General features: G+C 43.7%; 1 protein-coding gene across 2 annotated transcripts in view; it reads left to right on the top strand.

Annotated features, from left to right (window-relative positions):
• The window catches only part of LOC105025250 (helicase ARIP4), a 71,476-nt gene that overhangs the window by 48,695 nt on the left and 9,620 nt on the right, over positions 1-13,161 (top strand). For both annotated transcript variants that reach the window (XM_010895805.3, XM_010895806.3), the window contains 14 exons: positions 835-1,048; positions 1,585-1,718; positions 2,320-2,457; positions 4,345-4,541; positions 4,752-4,934; positions 5,048-5,181; positions 7,521-7,717; positions 8,188-8,530; positions 8,696-8,873; positions 9,002-9,202; positions 9,436-9,554; positions 9,755-9,870; positions 10,130-10,229; positions 10,395-10,600. In XM_010895805.3, the coding sequence (XP_010894107.2) occupies positions 835-1,048; positions 1,585-1,718; positions 2,320-2,457; positions 4,345-4,541; positions 4,752-4,934; positions 5,048-5,181; positions 7,521-7,717; positions 8,188-8,530; positions 8,696-8,873; positions 9,002-9,202; positions 9,436-9,554; positions 9,755-9,870; positions 10,130-10,229; positions 10,395-10,600 (2,460 nt within the window). The remainder of the gene's footprint in view (positions 1-834; positions 1,049-1,584; positions 1,719-2,319; positions 2,458-4,344; positions 4,542-4,751; positions 4,935-5,047; positions 5,182-7,520; positions 7,718-8,187; positions 8,531-8,695; positions 8,874-9,001; positions 9,203-9,435; positions 9,555-9,754; positions 9,871-10,129; positions 10,230-10,394; positions 10,601-13,161) is intronic.

Raw genomic sequence — 13,161 nt, forward strand, 5'->3', positions numbered from 1 at the left:
AATGGAGGTCAAAGTCTGCAGACAACTGTCTGGATAACATTATCACTTTTAGGATAGTTTTTTGCCCAAACTGTCCATAATCCCTGTATTAAATCATATTAAATTGGTTTTAGCCTGACCAAAATGCCAGGGGTTACAGAGGACTGTTTTGCAATGTTATTTAGTATATATACTGTAGCTAAAAGCTTATGTGATTGGATCCAGACCAACATAGACTTGGCTGAACATAGAAGTTCCGTCCTGACAGATGTGCTGTTGGGTCAATCTAGGTTCATTGGCTATGCTTATAGCTGTCTCGGCTGTGCCGAGCTGTATTCGTTTGGACCGGGCCTGTCTGTTACAATGAGACAGCGGACCTGGATACAGTCCTAGTGAGAGTGTGGGAGCCAGGTTTATGTGGGCCTTGACCTTGGTTTTATCCTCAGCCATGTCAGTCGGTCTGTCCATCTGTCTGTTGAGCCCCATGAAGCATCAGAAACCCCAACGGCCAGCTACAGTGCTCCGGGTTTCATAAGCGTGCCATATTTCTGAGCACTTACATAAGCAGCTCAGATCTAGTTCATTGTGTCTGCTGTCTGCAGGGAGGGAGGTCCCAGACTGTGTCGTATCAAGCTCTGGCCCAGTTCCTCCTCCTTAAACACAAAAGATCTTCAGTGTAACTCCTTATGGGTCAGTTTGTTTGCTGAACTGTTCTTGAATCAGTCTGTTTCTTCAGGGATGCAGAAATCCACGCCTGTTATGCAACTTACCTTTGGAATAGATTGCGTTCAATCCGCATCACAATGTTTTGTGCCCTAATAATTAAAAGGCCCCTCCCTCCACATGTCTCCACAGACCAGGCTCACAGCGCTCCTTTCAGCTCCCAGAATGAGGCGCAGGGGGGGGACCCGGCAGGGTGGCAGTGTACCATCCCATCTACCTCACCTCCGGGGGAGTTGCCGTCCCACCCCTCAGCACAGCCACTCTACCCACCGTCCTCAAGGCCCCTGAGTGGAACCAAGAAGAGGTCCCACTCTAACAAACCTGCACGCATGAGGAGGAACATCAGGTATGACCTCTAACCCCTCAAACCACTTTTCAAATTGCAGACTTTGAAACTCATTATCTAGCATAGGCCCTCAATCAACAGAGGAACGAAAGGCAATATTCAACGGTAAATTCCTGAATGTGTGTTAACCACCCATACTGTAGTCCACAGAGTGTCTTTACCATCTCATTGGCTTCCCCTTGGAAGGGCTCACTATTATGAAGCCTTTAAGTAGAAATATCTGTATTACTCACAGTCTGGCAACAAGTCAACCATGCCGCCAATACCATGAGTGGGATTATTTCCTCAGTGTGTCTTACAGCTCTCACTGTACAAAGAGATACACACACACACAGATTCAGAGATAAACAGATATGCACATAAATGTTGTCTAAACACACACAACATTAGTAATGTATATCCCCATGTGATCTGGCTCACTGTATTCTGTCTGTTGGCCCTTTAACAGAGATAGATGCCTCTGGCCCTACTCTGAGCTCTCTAATCTTTGTCTCTGTCTCTCTCTCCCTCTGTCTCTCTCTGTCTCTCTGATGTAGGAAGTTATTGAGGGAGCATCAGTTGGAGGCAGTTACCAAAGCTGCCCAGCAGGAGGAGCTGGAGAGGCGGCAGAGGCTTGACCAGCTGAGAAAGGAAGGGCACTATCCAGTACCCCTCCTATCCAAGACACCAGGTGAGGACCCTTTAGTCTCTCTCTCACTCACTCACTCACTCACTCACTTCAATTCAATTCAATTCAATTCAAATGGCTTTATTGGCATGGAATGTGTTACTACACACATTGCCAAAGCAAACATCAATATATAATAAAATTATGGGCAAAACAAAAATGAAAAACAGCAGTGAACAACAACAATCACTGTTACAAGTAGGGGAAAGGATACAGATATTACTGTAGAATCATTATCCTGATACATTATTAAGTAAGTAGGGGAAAGGTTACAGGTTTTACTGTGCATTCATTATCTTGATACATTATTAAGTAAGTAGGGGAAAGGTTACAGGTATACTGTAGATTCATTATCCGGATACATTATTAAGTAGGGGAAAGGATACTGGTAGTACTGTAGATTCATTATCCTGATACATTATTAGGTTTGTTGTCTCTCTCTCTCACACACACACACACACACACTTACATACACATGATTTATTCCCTGGAAATGATAATTGGATTGAACTGGTATACTGTTGAAATAAGATCTATCACAGTGGAAATGTACTGGTTGGTGGATAACTCTGGTGACCAAGTTCTGCATTTCTGTCCTTACCAGAAGACCAACCTCATGGTGTGTCTGGTAGGGTGGCTGAACAGGATAATGTGATCTGTCTGGACACTGGTGACAGAAGCACTAAGCTGAGTGTGGACCACTCCAGCGTTCTAATCCCAAAAACACGCACCCCTAAAGAAGGTAAGTCCTCTGTCCCAATGAGTTCAGTTTTTAGGCTGGAGAGGGTCTGTCACACACATTACGAGACAACAGACTGACTGCCACCATCCTCTACCAATCTAGAATCAGGTCTCTCTGTCCCTTTTATCTTACTCATTATGTCCTCAAATCCTAGCTGACCCTAGATCAGAACTCTTCTTTGACATTTTGAATACCAGTACTGAGTAATTCGGCTCCAGTTATTCATATTTGTCCATATTAACAGCATGACCAGTGAGTTCTCTTCATTTCACATGTGGTCAGCTGACTGAAAGACTCCCTTAGAATAGCCACACTGTACTTAATAGCCACAATGTACTTAATAGCCACACTGTACAGAATAGCGGCACTGTACTTAATAGCCACACTGTACTTAATAGCCACACTGTACAGAATAGCCACACTGTACAGAATAGCCACACTGTACTTAATAGCCACACTGTACAGAATAGGCACACTGTACAGAATAGGCACACTGTACTTAATAGCCACACTGTACAGAATAGGCACACTGTACAGAATAGGCACACTGTACAGAATAGCCACACTGTACAGAATAGCCACACTGTACAGAATAGCCACACTGTACAGAATAGCCACACTGTACTTAATAGCCACACTGTACAGAATAGCCACCCTGTACTTAATAGCCACCCTGTACTTAATAGCCACACTATACTTAATAGCCACACTGTACATTAAAATCAGTAGACCTCCGTGGCTCTGCACCAGTCACGGTTCCTAAACCACTGACTGTCTGATAACGGCCAGGCTACAACCGTTGACATGTCGTGCCCCCCTCTGGACTTTCGATGTCCGTCTTTATATTACCTATAAACCCTGGGTTTTGTCACTGGTAGTGGAATTGATTTCGCCTCCCAGTGTACTTTCTGAAAGCACATCATGAGATGTGATTCATATAATGGTTCAAGGTTAGCAGGGACTTATTTGCTCTGAGCACTCTGGATAGAGCAGGAGAGTTGCTACAGTAAAGAACTAAGCTTTTTCTCCCCTGGTCATGACTCACGTACACACACAAGCACTCTTTGTCTGTCTATTAACACACACCTGTCTGCTGCTTGCAGCTATAGATCCACAGTTAGAGCCCTTATAAGCCTGACCCACTGGCTTTATCAGAGCCCTTCTTGCATTCCTGGGTGAGAGGGCAGAATAAGGAGACTGTGTCTGATATAGAACTGGGTCTGTGGAGCAAATGTCTGGTTAATCCTGGTTACATGCCAGCCCCAGTGTCAACCCCAGCCAGCCTCGGCCCAGGAAGAGCGGTGACATTTCTGCCCTGGGTTATGTAAACCCCATCCCCAGCTGCTATAATCCAGCTTGTATAACCGGCAATTCACCAGAGTTATATAAGCCTTCAGACTATCGCCCTCCCCTTTCCTCCAGGACACATCTGATGTCTGAGAAATCACCATATGCTTGTGTGGCTTATCACATACCATTAATGACATTAATTCCCATTCATAGTATGGGGATTTTTTGTCGTTGTTACTTTTCATCTTTGATCTGCAAAACGATCTGCAAAACGACATAACCAATGAAACAAAGACAGGTCAGGGAGGAACTTTTTAAAGATCGTTTTTTCAGCTACTACATGATTACGTACATTTTATAGGATTTGTGAAAATGGATAGTATGTTTTGAATATCCTTTTTTTATTGAAACACTTATTATTGAAATGAAAAATACACATTAAATATTATATGTTAGGCAGTATTGTGTAAGAAAATAATGATCGTTTTGATCAATAGGCACCATGCAATTGAACTAGCTATATTTAATGTTTCTCCATTTCCATCCGCCATGCACTTCGACACAAACACTGACCCCCACTTCCTTTCCAAACCATAGATGTGATTGAACTCAGCTCTGATGAGGATGATGGCAGTGTGTCCACCAATGAAGATGAGGCCAGCGGTGCCCATGTCAATGATGCTCTGAACCAACCAGATGCCTTGGGGCGTGTCTTGGTCAACCTGAACCATCCAACCGATGAGACTGACCTATTCCTGTCCCCTCAGCTGGCCCGGGTCATCAAACCTCACCAGGTACAAGTGTTTCACTGTTCACCAAGCTACCCTAGTCACTGAATATAGTACCATATTCACCAATCCATAGTTAACCTAAAAATCACTTTGGTCTATGGAAAACCCCATAAAGCCATTTAATAGAACCCAGTCAAACAAATAAATGTGGGCACTTGTTAAATTGCAAACAAGTTGAATCTGTCTTGTTTTTCTCCTCCTCATCTCCGTCAGATCGGTGGGATCCGGTTCCTCTACGATAACCTGGTGGAGTCTCTGGGGCGCTATAAGAGCAGCAGCGGGTTCGGCTGCATCCTGGCCCACAGCATGGGGCTGGGCAAGACCCTGCAGGTCATCTCCTTCATAGATGTCCTGCTCAGACACACAGAGGCCCACAGTGTTCTCGCCATCGTGCCTGTGAGTGACCACCAGTACTCTGTCCTCAGTCTGCACGCCGCGTTCTCTTTGAACATCCTGGATCCTGATAAGAGTCTCATGACTGAGGTAATTCACTCTTCCTATTTCCACAGGTCAACACTTTACAAAACTGGCTGGCTGAGTTTAACCTCTGGCTTCCGTCCGCCGATGCGCTACCCCTGGACGTCGACCCAACCCACGTCTTCCCGCGCACCTTCAAGGTCCACATTTTGAACGATGAGCACAAGTGAGTTTCAGGTCACCTCTACCACATCATCCTCTTTTATTCTTGATCATAGCTTGTGTCGGTGTAAGATCTGAGATGATGATTCACTCCCACTCTCAGAGATATTCATCACAGCTCTCTCTCTCTCTGATTCTGCTAAGTGTTTGTCACACAACTGTTGGGCATATGTCCCTGGGAGTCTGTGGCTTGCACTGCTCTCAGCTTTGCACTCTACAGATCTCACCCTCTTGCAGACGTGTCATAGCAATTGACCCAATGACCTAATGGTTTCCTCCGATCAAGCCTTCTCTTTGCTCCTTCACTTACTGTTCATCATCTTGCCTTTTTTTTATCAACTCCACAACCTTGCTCCCTCTCTCGCTGTGAGTGAAGCAAAGCCAAGTCTTTGGCACTTGTCTCTGTCAGTGTTTTTTTTCTGTGTGAATATTCTTTCTTTAAACCTCTTTAAAAAGCCCAACAAATAGTCCAACAGTCAGCACATATGTAGAGGGAAATGTTAAAATATTTTTTTATTAAATAAATATATAAATAAATGTAACATGCATGCCATTCTAGTTTTAGAACACTCAAATTCAAAAATATAAATGTTTTGAAATTTAAGTCCAGTTAATAACCTGAAATGGTAAAAGGGTAAGTGGTAAACTGCCAAAGGATAGAATAAAAGAAATTGAACATTTCAGAGTTATGAAATGACTTTTCAGAGAACAAGTATTGGGTTAATAACTTACAGCTGTTCTCCAGAAATGGGAGTAAATTAAGCCTTGAACATTGGTGCTAACAATTCCAACAGGTGACCCAACTTTTTGCTGATTACATACAAACCCTCTGTCTGTATAAATGCAATGTTTGAACAGACTGGGTAATTACACCCTCTTAAGCATTATTTGGACAGTATTGTACTGCAGGAAGTAGTATATTTCTATCTGAAAAGGGCAATTAACAAAGGCAGACCGACCATTATTACCCTTAATAGGTCTTTCCTTCAGAGAAATTGCAAAGAAATACAAGGTGTCGAGTACAGCTTACTATAAAAAAGGCACTTGGAAATTGGAGGACACTCGGACAGGAAAAGATCTGGCAGACCCAAAGCCACAACAGAATCAGACGTTTCTGACAGTCAACAGCTGGCGTGATAGGCGGCTCACAGGACAACAGATTCAAGCACAGCTTAACACAGGTCGAAGTAAACAAGTCTCAGTTTCAACTGTGAAGAGAAGATTTCGAGCTGCAGGTTTGACAGGTTGAGTGGCAGTAGGAAAGCCATTGCTAAGATGGCAAAATAAGAAAAAGAGGCTACTGAGGACTGGAAGAAGGTCTTATAAATCTGAAAGCTTTGATTCATCACATAGGGTTTGTGCACATCGTCAAAGAGGCAAAATGATGGTTCCTCAGTGTGTGACACTCAAACATGGAGGAAGCGTGATTGAATGGGGCTCTTTTGCTGGATCCACAGTCAGCGGCTTTCACAGAGCGAGTGGCACCCTGAACCAAAATGGCTACCACAGCATTTTGCAGAACCATGGAATACCCTCCGGTGTACACATAGTTGATCAGGGGTTCATCCTACAGCAAGATAAGGACCCAAAACATAACTCCAGGCTATGGCTAACATAACTCCAGGCTATGGCTAACATAACTCCAGGCTATGGCTAACATAACTCCAGGCTAGGGCTAACATAACTCCAGGCTAGGGCTAACATAACTCCAGGCTAGGGCTAACATAACTCCAGGCTAGGGCTAACATAACTCCAGGCTAGGGCTAACATAACTCCAGGCTAGGGCTAACATAACTCCAGGCTAGGGCTAACATCACTCCAGGCTATGGCTAACATCACTCCAGGCTATGGCTAACATCACTCCAGGCTTCAAATCTTATAATTGCCGGTACAGTCTCCATACTTAAACCCCTTCAAGCTTGTTTGGGTTCAACTGGGCAGAAGGGTGAAAGCAAATCAATTTACAAGTGCAACACATTTGTGGGAATTTCTTCGAAAGTGTTGGGAATAATTTTCTGAACAATATTTGATTTCCATTGTAGAAAGAATGCCTCAATTCTGCTTGGTTGTTATGTCTTTCGACAATTTAGATTACATTTTGTTAAACAACCCGATTCCATGATTTCTTGTTTGTCTATACACATTAAACTATGGGAAGTTCAATGAAAACTGGAAAAATTAATGTTTCAAACACTTTTCACCAGTAGTGTATTTACAAACATGACTCAATCTCTCATCACCCTGGTCTGTAACCACTTTTAAGTACTTCTCTAAACATCTTTGTTTTTCTGTGTGGTAAATTTTCTGCTCTCTGTGCTCTCTGGGCATCCTTTTTTTTCTCAGAACGACGGCCACAAGAGCAAAAGTGATCTCTGACTGGTCACGAGACGGCGGCGTGCTCCTGATGGGCTATGAGATGTACCGCCTGTTGACCCTGAAAAAGAGCTTTGTGGCAGGCAGGAAGAAGAAGTCCAAGAAGCCCCAAGGACCGGTTGTCATTGATCTGGATGAAGAGGATAGGCAACAGGAGCTCCTTAAAGGTAGATTGGATTAAATGTTACCTCTAATTGACAAATGTCAGTGAACAACATAGTCAAAAATATAGATACCCTTTTACTTTTTATAAATAATTGAAGCAAGAAAAAAACTTTGTCTCCAAAATCAATTTTCTGTTTTTAAGTACTACAGGTACCAGTAGCCTTTAGGTGATATAACTGCTAACAACTATTTAAGGCTTTCACCTTTTAAACTTCTCAGACCAAATGTTTACAGCTGTTTTTCTTTCATCAGGCAAAATCATCTACACATTACGCTTTTGCTAAAGGAAATGTGCAATTCTTTCTTAGACACCTCTTTGTTAGATTCCAGTCCCAAAGTAGCTACAACAACATTGTGTGACTCACAGCCACCATTATTAGTAGATGTGAGTCACACATATACACTATACATCTTTAGGGCTGCCATTGCAACTGCTCAATCAACCAGTCCTCCTGTCCTCTAAATCCTGTAGGAATAGAGAAGGCCCTGTCTTGCCCCGGCCCGGACGTGGTTATCTGTGATGAAGGTCACCGCATTAAGAACTGCCATGCCAGCACCTCGCAGGCCCTGAAGAATATCCGTACCCGGCGAAGAGTAGTCCTCACGGGCTACCCCCTCCAGAACAACCTGACAGAATACTGGTGCATGGTGGACTTTGTCCGGCCCGACTTCCTAGGTACCAGGCAGGAGTTCAGTAACATGTTCGAGAGGCCCATTCTGAACGGGCAGTGCGTGGACAGCACTCCCCAGGACGTCCGGCTAATGAGATACCGGAGCCATGTCCTCCACAGCCTGCTGGAGGGCTTCGTCCAGAGGTGAGACTTGGCAGTGGAGAACGGCGTGGTCGCTGCAGGTGGTTGACAAAGTCTGTACCCAGACGAGATAGTATTGGAATCAGATAATGGTTATGTTTCGTCCGTTATTGTACAGACCTAGTGCATAGGTATTTGAAGTCCAACTCCGGTTGTGTTTGTTCCCAGGCGCGGTCACGACGTACTGAGAGACCAGCTGCCCTCCAAGGAGGAGCATGTGATTCTGGTGCGCCTGTCGCCCCTGCAGAGGGCCCTCTACACGGAGTTCATGAAGCGCTTCAGAGAGGCAGGCAATAGCGGCTGGCTTAGCCTCAACCCACTCAAGGCCTTCTGCGTCTGCTGCAAGGTGAGTCTGTCCGTGTGTCTCTTTCTGTTTGGGCACGGACCGGGCGTAACACATCCTGAGTACTCATCCGCGTGCCATTCAGACGTCGTCCCCTACATGCTTATATAATGTTTACATGTCTTCGCCAGATCTGGAACCACCCGGACGTACTGCACGAGGCGCTGCAGAAGGAGAATCTGGCCAATGAGCAAGACCTGGACCTGGATGACATCACCAACGGTCCTGCCCCCAACCAGAAGGGCAAGACCCCGGAGGACCCCAACAGCGTCGGAGGGCTGAGTCTCAACGCTCTACAGGAGAAGGCCAATCAGGTCATAACCTATGAATGGGTACGCACTGATTTCTTTGTGGTTTTAACTCCATTTAAACAACAGGATTAACCGACTGAGCTAGTTGAGTCATTATGGATTTATGTGGGGTGGAGAACAATTTAAGAGCTGTTCATTTACAATAGATTCTGTCATAGGTTTCAGTGAAAACTAGTTATTACGTGCGCACCACAATTACACTTAAGTGCTGATATCTTCACGTGTCAACTCCTCTTGCTCTTTCTCACTCACAGGCGAAGGAGATTATGTCAGATTACAAGCCAGGGCTCTTGGAGAACTCTGCTAAGATGGTCCTGCTGTTTCACCTGATTGATGAGAGCGTCAGGAAGGGAGACAAGATCTTGGTCTTCAGGTAGGCCCTGAAATAGAACCTTACATTAGCTTGTATTGTTGACTATTTAGATCTGCCCATCAGAACAGAGTATATAACAGATTCCAACATTCAGACAATACTTCACTGAAATGTTCTCATTAGTTTCCAAGAAATGTTCTCATTCATTTTACACTGCAATTTCCAAGACCTCTTATCACCCTTTTCACTGTCTCCTGCAGCCAGAGTTTGTCCACACTCTCAGTCATTGAGGAATTCCTGGGGAAGAGGCCCATACCAGCGGGCAGTGCCAGAGATGGCAACAACCAAAACTGGGTCCGCAACCTCAACTACTACAGTAAGTGTCCCATGTTCCAGTGACAACCACTACTGTCGTTAGTGTTTAGCTCCGTTTGTACAGTGAGGTCTTCTATTGAAGCAACACTAATTCGTATTTTGCCTTCCCAATTCCGTGATGACGCTTTCCCATTCACTAACATTTACTTTCGCCACCTGCTGGTAATCTTGATATTGCTTCATCAAGCCTGTGGCTGAAGACTGGTTGGTTCTGTGTGTTGGGGACAGGGATTGTTTATTTCTATGGCTCCTTTCTTTAGGACTGGATGGAAGTACATCTGCCTCAGAGAGGGAGCGACTCATCAACCAGTTCAATGACCCGTCCAACACCTCTGCCTTGGTCTTTCTTCTGTCTACCAGGTAACAATAAAAGTTATTGCAGTATGTTTAGAATCATGCTTTAGCCTAGCAATATTAACAACCACACTTGTTACAAACATTAAACCCTCAATCCCATGCTCAAATCTATACACACACACACATACGCCCCTCAGGTGATTGACCTGTGCTTCTCCCCATCCCCAGGGCTGGCTGTCTAGGAGTGAATCTGATCGGAGCTAACCGCGTGGTGGTGTTCGACGCCTCCTGGAACCCCTGTCACGACGCCCAGGCTGTGTGTAGAGTGTACCGCTACGGCCAGAAGAAACCCTGCCACATCTACCGTCTGGTCTGCGACTTCACCCTGGAGAAGAAGATCTACGATCGACAGATCTCCAAGCAGGGCATGTCTGGTGAGTAACCGTCTAACCAAAGAGTAGAATGTGACAGAAGTGATGCAATTGACTACACAAATGACATAATTACCTTCCAAGAATTCTCTGCCTCTTCCAACCGGTCTACTCGGCAGCAGTTAACACTAGAACCGCCAAATGCCTACGCCAATTAGCATTTGAGTTTGTAATTAAAATAAAACTAACATTTTGAAAGCTAAACCCTCCTCCTTCCATTACTTTTTCTAAATAGGCGTATATAACATTGTTCTATTGTCTGAATTCTAAACTGACAAACAGAAAACTATTTAGAAACTATTTACCTGCTTTTTTTTTACCCGTTTTCCAACTTAATCCGCCAGCAGCCCACAGTACCAAATGGTACCCAGGCGCTAATCACCCCTCACTGAATGCATGACGTCAATGGATGAATACGCGATACTCCCAGATGATCAGAGCCTTGGTTGAATTTGAACAAACTTACAAATTAAATTTCCATGACCATTCAAAAACATAATTAGGCTATTCTTGAAACATAATACAAACGATTTAGGCTACTAATCACACGTTACCATTTTTAAAATAGGCGATTCAGCTTATTGTGTAGTCTAATTCATCAAATATAAATCTACAAAAGTATTATGCTAAATAATTATTCACGAAACGAAATACCAAGGATCAGGGGCATAGGTTTGATTTCAAATGTGAGGGGGACAAACACTGACGAAGCGTGGTGATGCCGGGCTGGGGTGCAAGCTGTCCTTACATGGACTCATCGACCAGTTCAATGACCCGTCCAACACCTCTGCCTTGGTCTTTCTTCTGTCTACCAGGTAACACTTCGCGTTATAGACGCATGGAAAGCCGATTCTGAAGTCTGAGTGTGATAACCACATAGAAACACACAATAAAAAATACAATTAAAAAACACATTTTTATAGAGTTCAAGCACGGGCCCCCCACCCACTCATTTTTATAGAGGTCAAGCACGGGCCCCCCACCCACTCATTTTTATAGAGGTCAAGCACGGGTCCTAGCAACGCCAGTGGGGACTAATATATGTTTTTGCAAATGCCCATGTTTTGGAATGGGATGGCCAACAAGCTCATATAGGTGTGACAGTCGAGTGTCCACATAATTTTGGCCATATCCTGTATGTGCACTGATGGACACAACATCCCATTGATTCTGCTACAACGAACACGCAAAATACAGCCTTCAGCCATTTCATTTAATATTACTTAGTTAACATATTGTCTATGATGTGTGCTCTTAATGAAGAGCTACTACATATCTCTCTATTTCAATGTGTGTGGCTGATTTTGCCAGTACTGTACAACCTCACCTCCCAAGCTCCACCACTCTCTTCCATGACTACACTGGTTGACTCCACATCATTCTGGTTCTGCTAATAAATATGAACATTAAAGATATGGGCTACACATAACATAACAAATGTTATTATACAAAAGCACTCAAGCAAGCCTCCAGAAAAGTTGAGCGAAAGTGGCTCTCCACCAAGTTGGAAGTATTCAGACAAGCCTGGATAGACAGTACACTACAATACCGAAAAGCACTCACATCTGCTCGATCAGCATATTTCTCCAACCTGATTGAGGTGAACAAAAACAATCCAAAATATCTCTTTGATACAGTTGCAAAGTTAACAAAAATTCAACGCTCAACAAGTGAAGTGGGTCTTCACTTTAGCTGTAATGAATATGTGAACTACTTTGATGAAAAGATCATCACCATTAGAAAACCAATAACTGAATCCTCCTTAAATAGTTATAGTCCCCAAAATCTCAGTTGTCCTGAAAATGTCCTGAACCTCCCTGACCAGGTGTCAATGAGAACATTGGAATTGTATGATCCCGTATCACTCAACACATTCACTAAATATGTAATGAGTTCTAAACCCACAAATTGTCAGCTAGACCCGATTCCGACAAAATTACTTTAGGAGCTATTTACTGTGCTAGGTCAGCCAATGTAATAAATTGCTCCCTTTCCTCCGGATGTGTACCAAACTCACAAAAAATTGCGGAAATTAAGCCTCTTCTAATAAAAAATTATCTGGATCCAGACACAAACAGTTATAGGCCAATATCGAACCTCACCTTTCTCTCAAAAATCTTTGAAAAATGTGTTTCCCAACAACAGAAAGCCTTCCTGATCACAAATAACATTTATTAAATGCTCCAGTCCGGTTTCAGATCCCATCATAGTACTGAGACTGCACTCGTGAAGGTAACTAATGACCTTCTAATGGCCTCAGACAAAGGTTCCGCATCCGTCCTGTTGCTTCTCTTAGAGAGACTGGAAACCCATATTGGGCTACATGGACATGTTCTAGCCTGGTTTAAATCTTATTTATCTGAAAGCTATCAGTTTGTATGTGTGGATAGCATATCCTCTGACATATCAAAGGTATGTTTTGGTGTTCCTCAAGACTCGGTTCTGGGCCCATTATTGTTCTTACTATATATGCTGCCTTTGGGTGATGTCATCCGGAATCACAGTATTTTTCACACACATTTTCACTGTTATGCTGATGACACATAGTTATATATTTCAATGAA

This window comes from Esox lucius, chromosome 12 (assembly GCF_011004845.1).
Source record: "Esox lucius isolate fEsoLuc1 chromosome 12, fEsoLuc1.pri, whole genome shotgun sequence".
In the NCBI taxonomy this organism is placed as follows: Eukaryota; Metazoa; Chordata; class Actinopteri; order Esociformes; family Esocidae; genus Esox; species Esox lucius.